The sequence below is a fragment of the Crocodylus porosus genome, unplaced genomic scaffold (assembly GCF_001723895.1).
Source record: "Crocodylus porosus isolate Cpor-Errol unplaced genomic scaffold, CroPor_comp1, whole genome shotgun sequence".
NCBI lineage: Eukaryota > Metazoa > Chordata > Crocodylia > Crocodylidae > Crocodylus > Crocodylus porosus.
The window spans coordinates 37,651,270-37,661,397 of NW_017728912.1; the positions used below are offsets into that span (position 1 = coordinate 37,651,270).

General features: G+C 43.6%; 1 protein-coding gene across 1 annotated transcript; it reads left to right on the plus strand.

Moving 5' to 3' along the window:
• Positions 1–717: 717 nt before the first annotated feature.
• Positions 718–9,301, plus strand: AREG (amphiregulin). Its single transcript, XM_019533976.1, has 6 exons — positions 718–793; positions 1,040–1,210; positions 4,732–4,921; positions 5,364–5,522; positions 7,418–7,517; positions 8,650–9,301. The coding sequence occupies exons 1-5, from the start codon at positions 718–720 to the stop codon at positions 7,503–7,505; spliced, it is 684 nt and encodes a 227-aa protein (XP_019389521.1). The 3' UTR covers positions 7,506–7,517; positions 8,650–9,301.
• The last annotated feature ends 827 nt before the right edge of the window (positions 9,302–10,128 follow it).

The following is a 10,128-nucleotide window of genomic DNA, read 5'->3' on the forward strand; positions in this document are numbered from 1 at the left end:
TGAGGGACTAATGTAAGAGGCTTGGGGGCGGGACACAGAGCCAGCTTACAGAAAATACAACAGATTGCACTGTTTTAGTACACGTCAAGAGTCATCAACCAAAAAGATGACAAAGCCAGAAGGGAAATACAGAGGAACTAACATCAGAGGGATGGCGGTGTGGAGGGAAATGCGACTAGGTTACAGATAACACAATACAACGCTTGAACTGAGCCGTCAAAAGGGCAAAGCCACTGATCTCCATAGTTTCCCTGCCCTTCAACAGGAAAATCCGTTTGGAAAGTGTGTTTGCCGCCCTCCCACACATTGTCGCGGCCCACCTTCGGGTCCGACCCCGCGGGCTGAGATACTCGGGCGGGGCCGGGGTGACCCCGCCTGAGGAAGGGCTGGGAGGAGGGCCCCGCGCTCCCGCTTTGCAGCGTACGCAGAGACACGCGGGCGGCGCCGGAGGGACGCGCTGCGGCGCCGCGGGCAGCACCGCGCCCGCGGGGGGGTGCCAGCTGCTCCCTCCGCCCCGGGCCATGCATTCCCGGGCGTGGGGGCAGGTGCGGCCCGGCCCCGCCCCCACCTGCTGACGCAGCGCGACGTCACCGCCGCCGCTCCTATACAGTGCGGGCGCGGCCAGCGCCTCACGCCTCGCGGTCTGAGAGAGCGAGCGGGAAAGTCGCTGCCAGCCTTGTCCTGTCCCGTCCCGTCCCGTCCCGCCCGCCCGCCCCGATGCGCCCCGCGCCGCCGCCGCTCCTGCGCCTTCTCCTCCTGTTGCTGCTGCTGTGCGCGCTGGCCGGGCGCTCAGGTGAGCGGGGTGTGCAGCGCTCGGGCCAAAGCTCGCGCGGGGGGAGGCCCCCTGCGCCGTCCGCGCCTGGGCTGTGGCCCGGGAGCCCAGAGCTGCTTTGCCCGTGAGTCACTGGCGAGGATGTGCGAGAGCTGCCGCGAAGGTCCACGCCTCGGCTGGCTCCGGGCGCCGAGCGGGGAGAATGGCATCCTGCCCCGCGCAGGTGACTACAGCTTTTGTGTTTCTCTCCTGGCTTCTGCCCTGCAGCGTGCCAGCATGTCGCCAGCTCGGGACCCGGCCTGACGAGTGCCCCGCTAGCAGGGAGCCGCAGCAGCCCTGGGTATGAGATGTCTCTGGGAGTGGAGTACGAGGATGAGGACTATGAGGAAGAAGATGATGTGCCCCTGCCCTTGTACATGGTAGATGAGTCCATCAGAGGTGAGCCGTGGTGAAACTTGGGCTTTTCCCTGAGTCCCGACACTGTAGTGTCGAGCTACAAGAGTGATTCTGAGAACCTGCAGGGAGACTTGTGGCTGCATGTGCTCGGGACTAGCTGGCAACCTGCTGGTGTATAGGAGAGTGGTTTTGCTTCTGCAATGCCTGAACGTTGTAGCATAATGCTACCTTGCTTTGGTTTCCTAAATCTGTCTAGGGCAGTGATCTCCAAACTTTTTTTTGATCACGCATCCCTATCTATATAAATAGAAGTCCTAATATTTTCTTCCCACACACCAGTGGATGGTCTTGCACACCCCTCTTTGGAGACCACTGGTCTTGGGGCTGAAAAAAGTTGAAATGTCTTGGTGTTCTTCTACAGTTCAAAATGTCTTGGTCAGTCTCCTTTGGCATAGCTTTTTCGAGGCTGGATTGAATGAAGCCTCCAGATTTTTCAAGTGTTCTGCAATTCCCATTCTCAGTTGAAACAAGCTTTTCAAGAACACACCACACCATGGCTTCTCAACTGTTAAGCTTCCTATAATTCTTGATAGAAATTACTGCAAGTTCTTTTTTTCTGTTTGGCAGGGAGAGGATTACCTATTGAGTAGCATGTGATTTCAGTTTGATTATTATGCAATGCTTCTGTACATGTCTAGACTAAAATAAAATGGGTTTTAAGACGAGTTGGCCATACATCCCATGTACACTAGGGATTTAAGCTTGTATTCTCACACGCTAGCTGCTTCAGATGAACATTAAATCAAAACTTGCTTTGTCCACACCAAAACTTTCTGAAATGTTAGCTAACAACTTGTCCAGTTCACATCTTTTAGAGACTGAAAACTCTGTCTTGTCTCTCTAGGCTTTCTCTTAGCCAGGAAGGCTACAACTTTGAAGGGGCCTAAATGGCTCAGCTGGCTAGTAATATAAGTTCTACTGGTTCAAGTCTGGCTCAAGTCATTGTATGAATGGGAGGCTCCAAAGAAAATGGAGGGAGCACTGAAACTTGGAGGGTTAGTGACATAATCTGTAACCCATTGGTTTCATTTCCTGCAAGGAAGATGTTGCACCTGGCTGTTCCTGTGTATATATTTTAACATGCAATAGTTTTGAGTGCCACTATATTAAGGTATTACCTGATTGTCATCTGAAGTTAGTAGAAAGATGATACTTGACTTTGGGAGACAAGCTCTGAGCTACTTCTTGAGAGGCTGATTCTTGCAACATTTTGAGCGGAATTTCGATCTAGTAAAAGGCAGCTTAACTTTTGCACACTGTCCCCCTATTGTGAAATACAGTAGTTGCAAGCTTAAGCTTATTGCTGTTTGGCATGCTGGTTGGTCAGAGCCAATCTTGCACGCAACAGGGCTGTTACCAAGCAGTCTTGTAGATTGACTCCTGTCTTTTTGCACTGAGCCAGTAAATTTACAATCGTAGACTTCTGTGGTTCAGCTGTAGATTACACTTGGGCCATGTCTGCACGTTAATGCTGCTGTGTCTAGATGTAGTGCCCTCAAGCTGCTTATATTAGGATGGCTTCTAAAACAGAAGTGGTGTAGCAACATCTGCGGTACTCTGGGCAATCTAATGAGCACTGTCGCTCATTTGTGATGCAGTACTTTGAGTGGGCCACATACTACTTCCCGGTTATTCCAGAGACGGTACAGCAAGCTTGAGTGTATGGATACCTGGCATAGGTTTTTCTTAACAATGCATCTTCAGAGCCTTGGACAGCTTTAGAAGGACTTGGAGCTTAGATACTTATGTTGGGGGGGAGTGGAAAAAAAAATAGCCCACAAAAACTGTAGTTTGTCCTTAAAGCCAAGGAGGAGTTGTCTAACAGGCAGCTCCTTCAAATATAGGGCCAACTTTCATGCCCTATAGTAGGCTAATTAGCTGATAAACTAACTGGAAAGGGGGTGTCAGCTATACAGTGACTAAGTTCAGAGCTTTCTTTTAGTGAAAGGAAACCTAAGTGTAGATGCTACATTCAGCTCGCCTAGAAACACAAGTTGTACAATTTCAGTCTGACTTCTCCTAGCAAAAGATGGTTGATTGATTGATTTTTATTTAGTAATTAATATGTGACCAATGTGGCTTAAGATATCAAGATAAGGTATAGGGCTCGCTGGTGAAAATCTTCCAAATAGACAACTCTGGTCTCTGCCTGAGGGAGTTGATCTAGCCCAGCGGTCTCCAACTTCCTTATGGTGAAGATCACTTTTTGGCCCCCCAGGATATACTGTACCCCTCCACCCCCAGACAAGCTGCCCGGGCTCTGACCCCACTCGCCCAGCCCAGCTCTGATAGCAGGGGACATGTCCTGCAGCTCCCAATCATAGAGCCTCTAGACTGAGATCAACTGTTAAAGGCTCTGTGATCGACCAGTCAATCAAGAACAACTGGTTGGTGACCACTGATCTAGCCTCTATTAGAATTGGCTGTCAGTTGCCTTACAACACTAATCAAATGGGTTTGTCAAGGATGTAGTCTACTTTAAACCCGCTTGTAAAGCTCATGGGTGGGTAGATTGTCTAGTTTGGATGACTAAAGGTAACTTCATAGCTTTAGGGGGGTTTTTTCCATGAATTCGTTCCATATTGTGCCAGAACATGCATTTTCTCTATACTTGAGGCAACTAGTGAGTACTGCTGAATAACTACTAAGTTACCTTTTTTGCTAAGGTAACTAGGCTTTCCTCAGAACCTAAGCAAAGAGCAAAACTTCTGTAGAACATAAGGAATGATAATGTAATGAATGTCACAGAAGGTGATCCAAGTGCGATCTGTCCTTGGAATGGATCTCTGGGATAAGGTAGTAGCAGTGTAAGTAAGTGCAAGTAATTTCAGTTCTTCATGGAAAATCTTCCATTCCCACTTATCAGCTGTGAGGTGCCAAGTAAGAGTAGCTGTATGTGAACTGTGCTACTGCTCAAGGATATTATGTCTGGGATATATGTTGATAAAATGCAAATAACCTTGTGGGATGAGATCATCAGGTATTGGGTCAGATTCTGCCTCTAGAGTTACCTAAACCAACTTGGTGATTTAATGTGAATATGGAACGGTTGAAGGCAATGGATGATTCACTTTGTTTCAAGTAGGCTGAATTATGTTAGCCTAATAACTGAATTCATGTGAAGGCAAGAGGAAGATTTGGGCCAATGTGATTATCTAAGCTGATAGAGCAAGTGCATTGTCTCTTCAGAGTGTGATGAGTGTTTATAGCAACTTAAACTTACTACCCTTGTGAAATGATGTGCTATTGCTTAAACCCTGCCATTGTTTTTCTATAGGGCCACACTTTTGGGACTAAGTGAAATTATATGCTCTCCAGAAAGCCATAACTAGACATTTATTTACATACATGTACTTGCCTTTCTTTTTTTCAAGACTCTTTTTCTACTCCCTTCTGCTATGGTAAGCTCTGAATCTTCTAATGTTGAAGATGGGAGCTGTTGCCAGTGATGGACTGAAGTTTGTTCTCTCTCTAACCTTATTTACCTTTTTTTGCTCCTTTAGTTGAACCTGTGGTTAAACCTAAGCAGACAAAGGAGAGTGAAAAGAAGGCTTCTGGTAAGCCAAAAAGGAGAAGAAATAAAAATAAAAAGAACAAAAAGAAGAAAGTGACTCCATGTGAAATGGAATACAAAAACTTTTGCATCCATGGTGAATGCATATACCTAAAAGACCTTCAAATTGTAACATGCAAGTAAGTTATGCCCAAAGTTTCTAAAGACAATGTGAATTTGAACGCTTGGAGAGAAAGATCAACACCATCCTATTCTGGTTCAGCTTATTACACTGTTTCAGCTGAGGGAATTTCAGCCATGTAAATATAAATCTCACCATCATTTTAAGCTGTTGAACTGATTTATTGGTCACTTAAAAAAAAAAGTGGGGGGAGTGTGGCTTCCTGGAACATCATACCTAAACTGCTCTCAACTTATTCTAATTCTGACAGATTTTGGGATAAAGCAGTTACTGCCTCTTCTGGAACTAATGCCCAGGCTGGCATGTCACTAAAATGTCAAGGGTGGGGTTGGTTTGTTTGGTTTGTTTTTTCTCTCAGGTTTTGGGTGCTTTATTTGGCATTTGAATACTGATCTTAATGTATGCATCTCTTTTTTTTTTTTCCCCCTTCCCTCCCCCAGGTGTTATCAAGATTACTTTGGTGAACGCTGTGGGGAGCAGTCAATGAAGAGTCAGACAAGAAACAACACCAGCAACTACTCAAAAACTACGTTGGTGGTGGTAGCTGTTGTACTTTCAAGCATCAGCTTCATTGCTGTTGTCATATATCTAATAATGCAGTAAGTATCACTCTTTCCCAGTGTCTGTTTGATTTTAATCATAGCCTGCACAGTATGATACCAGCCCCCCCCGAAAGGCCTAGGGTTTCAATGACTTTATGGCTGATGTATGTGAATGTCTTACATGGCTATAATGTATAACCCCAGTCCAGTCGAGGGGAAGAGGAGGGAGGCTTTGAGGTGCTAACAGTCCAACTTGGTGCTCATTACAAGTAGAAAGATCAACCCCATGTTTTGTGGATGAATCTAACTTGGAAAAAGGCAGTGGGTATTTTGTGGTAGAGTGGGCAGACCATGACACTTCTTCTATCTTATCTCTAACAAATCCTTGTCTCAGCTGGAGCCCAAATTTGTATGTGAGGTGACATATTAACATTTAACTAGTTCAGCTGACATCTCTGCAGTCCTTTAGTATAATTCTTATGGACAAAGCTTGACTTTATTAATGGCTGCAAAATTGCATCTTATGGACACAGATGGCCTGAAGGAAAATTGCTTTAATTTTCTCTTAATGCACTTCTGGCTTTGAATCAATAGCATAAGTAGTGGCCACTAAAAAAACAGAGGGATACAACTAGTCATCCAAAGTCTTTGGCCTTATCAGTACAGGTGTAGAAACGTTGTTCTAAGATGACAAAAGGCAACCAATTGTAAAGCCTGGAACACAACAAATATGGGTAACCACTAGAAATAAATTGTGAGAAAACAGATCTTGGCACCAACACCAACAAAGCCAGCTTATGTCTCCCTAAAACCCTGTGGCTTGTAGTGAACTGGTATATAATACTGGGGAACAGAGACCGCATTTTATTTAAAATTACATATTTTACTTATTTTCTGACGATTAAAGCTGCTAAGAGGTTCTGGGTTCAGAACCAGTAACACAGTACTGCAGCTTGAGATGATGTAAACTAAATTCAGAGATTTAGTTCAATTTTAGTTCTTGGCAAACTATGCTGTATAATAACTGAATTGGGTACATGCTGTACCTCTTGCATTTCAGGAAAAAAGGTGTGTCCACTTTTGTCTATTATTGCCTAACATTTATATTTTCAGTTTAAGGTATGCTGTTGACATGCTTGGTTTAAAGTGTTGTTGCATGCAACATGGTGATGATGTACTTTTCACATATTGCACGAGTGAAAAGAGTAATTCATATTTTGCAAAGCATTACCAAGGTGATTACAATTCTGAATAACATAAAGTGTGTGACTAGGGGAATAAAAGGACTGTTAGCATAGTTTTCAGGCTTTGGGGTTTTCTAGAAGTTTAAACTTGTGCATAATCTTGATATAGGTGAAAATTATACTTGTTCATAGCTGTTAGGCTGGAAACAGACTTTATCCTTAGCTCCCCTGTGACAAGTCGGCGATCAAGTAACAATACTTGGTGTCAAAGTGCTTTGAAAAATATTAATGCCATATGTTGCATCAACCACAGGGTCTTTTGAACACTGGATAGTGTAAATAATATGGAAGCCACATAAAATTGTGGCTCAGGAGGTTCAGAGTCTAGATCGCCAACTTCTGTTTTTTAAGCTACCATTGGTTTGAGTTGATAACAGAACTTCTAAATGAGACCAGTGATGTTTAATTGCTTCTCGTGAAGCAGTTGGCTCCATGGAGTAACTTGCCAGGTATCTCTTTTGAAGTAGACTTGCTGGATTTATACCTGGACTTGTGTTGGGATTGTGGTGTCTATATGGAGATGGAGAAGGCCTAGAAGAAAGACTGCATGTCTCATTTAAGATGCAGACCCTTCAAACACTAGCCTGAATGTAGGGCAGAGCATATACTCTGAGGAGGTGGGAGAGGAGTGGAATCGTAAGAATGCAAGCAAGAACTGATACCAACAGACAAATTTAGAATGTGCCATAAGTTGTTGTTGTTCCACAGGGTCAAGAAGAAGTGTCCTCAATATGAAGAGAAAGAAGAAAGGAAAAAGCTTAGAAAAGAGAACAGAAATGGCCATGTTGGTGTATAAAGGAAAAAGCCGGTACGGAACACTCATTGTAGGAGTTGGTTCAGTGAGAGAAGCTGGCACCCTTCACAAAACACTTAGTGCTGACTTGTGTAAAACAGAAACTTACAGTGAGCAAGAAGGTGAATCAGTCTAGAACAGCCTATAGAGGTCCTTGTGGATAACTGTAAAACTTTCCCTGCCTCTCGCATCCCTTGCAGAGATGGAAAGACTGTCTGCAAGTGAATGACCTTGTAGCGTGCTGATCCCTCTAGATTCTTTTAAGTACAGAAATTCCTGCTGCTCTGAAGCCAAAAACTAGCACTGAATTGCAAGAGAAGAAGCCATATGCTTGGAAGGAATCAGAGGCTATGAAGAGCTCTTTTGTTGTTAACTTTTCTATTAAGCCTTTGATTTAGGGAGATTAAGTAGCATCTAACTAGTTGAAGAAAGCACTTCCTGTGGAAGCTTGTTTAGCTCTACTGAACAGTGATGCCAACTCCCTCACCTGTTAGAGGGCTGACTTCCCAGCATGTATTCACTAGGTGCCAGACATTCTCATAAAAATGAGTTTTATAAAACTTCCTTGCATGTTGTAGTATGGCAAAACCTTGTCATGCCCATCTTGCTGTTACCTAGTGACTTAATTTTGCAATTTTGAACCATCCAGTTTTATGGAGTCACCTAAATGTCTTTTAAAAATGAATTTCCTTCTAATGAAGTAAGCCATCTGTCTTGCTTAAGAAGATCCAGAGCCTGCTCTCCTTCACTAATATATTATACCTAGCTACGGAGCCAGTGATTCCTGGCATATGTAGCTCACGCCTAACTGGTATTCATACAATGGTGACATTAAAAAGACCGATTCCAAGCCCAAATCCATAGGGGATCAGTCCTTCTAGCTTATATGAATTCTGTAAGTCTAGTTTGACACTGACTACCAACTGGGAGCTTCCACTTTGGACTTGTTGAATGCTGACTTCATTTGGGAGTGAAGGGGGCAGAAATCAATGTTCCTCAAAGTTTCTTGGACAGTTACTTCGTATGCAAATTATGGAAGGTCCCCAAACTCTTGGAAAGCAATAAGAGCACTGTTATAACTATAATGCAGTTGGCTGCAATCATAACTAATGCCTTTTTTTAAAATGTGGTTCCTGTCCTTTTACAGAACATGGATCTGAAGTGGCTGTTGGCCTGGCTGCGAAGTGCCACCTTCCTGCAGGTGTACATCAGATGGCCAGTATTCAAGCCGGCTTGAGCCACTACCATAAGGCCCCTCTTGATCAACATGAAGGATGCTGCAAGGGGGATTGAAAAGCTATTTGCTGCTGAGAGGCTAGCTGGGGTGGGTTATTGCCATTCTACCCTGGCCACCCAATATGGAGGATGCTGCACTTAAAAAGTTAAATGCTCCACTGTCAAAAGTGCCTGGGAGCTGCTGTCACTAGGTTGTATCCAGTCAGTGATAGAAGACTAATATCTTTTTGCTGTTACCCAGACTACTCTCCTTTTCTCCTGCTATTTATGGCTGAAAATCTCTTCAGTAAGTCCTGCTGTGGAAAGGTGCTCTAAAGAAGATCACAACTTCTATGAGTCTAAGGCGAGAAGGCTTGCTTTCCCTTGCATTCCCCCTTACCCCAAAGTTATACAAAAGAGAAGGCAAGCTGAGCTTCAGTTACACTTTTTTTTTGCCACAGACCACTGACTATAACAATGTGGTCCCTTTCACCCTTGAAATGTCTGTTGGAATCTGATTTCCGTGTTTTGTTTGGTTTTTTTTTTTTGCTCGTCTATTCCAAACGTTTTGCTGAATATTTTCTCAGTAAGAGCACTTGGGTCCAAATCCTGTAAGCACTTTTTAAAAGCAACTGAGCTCCACTGTGGGGAAATAGTGTTGTGCCTGTCTGTTTGCAGGACTGAGTCTGAACTAGATCATTTCAATCTAAAATTAAAGCAGTCCTGAAAGGAAAAATCCAAGGTTTATCAGCTTCATGACTAAGTCAAGGAGAGCAAATCTGTCTCTATCTTTGGGATAATCAATTTAAAGAACTGTGGTTAGCCATGTTAGTCTGAATGAGTTCATCTTTAAGATACTACCCAGCCCTGCTTTCAACTTTAAGGAAAGTGCTGGTACTCTAGAAGTAGAAAAAATACTAAACTTTTGGGTGTTCTTCAGTTCTTGTTGGAGAACATCCACTTTCTTCCTAGAGCTATAGAAAGCCAACCCAGTCTGGACTTTCTAAATGCTAGTACTTTCAGCTAAACTTTAAACAGAAAAAAGATTACCTTTTCACGTTTTAAAGATGAGGGGGTTTTTTCCTCCTATTTCTGTAACAGATCCCATTTTCTGTAGGAGGAGAATTTGATTCATATACTCGTGTTCAGTCAGCAATGGTATCTGACATAAAGGTGCATACTGTGCTTTTCCTTTTATGTGCAAAATCTCTAATTTTGTTTTCTAAACCTGCCCTCTTTAAAATTCTTTGACCTTAGCATCTTTATGGCTTTGAGAAATTTCCATGCAGAAGCATTACTTGACTCTAACAGGTTGTCTTGAAACTATGCATGCCTCTAACTTATTTTAAATGTGTAATAGGAAATGCTGAGTAAATCTTTAAAATGCAAATTTAATTATGTACAACTGTAC

Bases quoted from the DNA above. Each gene is read 5' to 3' on its own strand.
- AREG (XM_019533976.1), top strand. From the start codon at position 718: ATGCGCCCCGCGCCGCCGCCGCTCCTGCGCCTTCTCCTCCTGTTGCTG. The intron at 1,211-4,731 runs GTGAGCCGTGGT...TTGCTCCTTTAG, and splicing joins GGTAGATGAGTCCATCAGAG to TTGAACCTGTGGTTAAACCT. The intron at 5,523-7,417 runs GTAAGTATCACT...GTTGTTCCACAG, and splicing joins GTCATATATCTAATAATGCA to GGTCAAGAAGAAGTGTCCTC.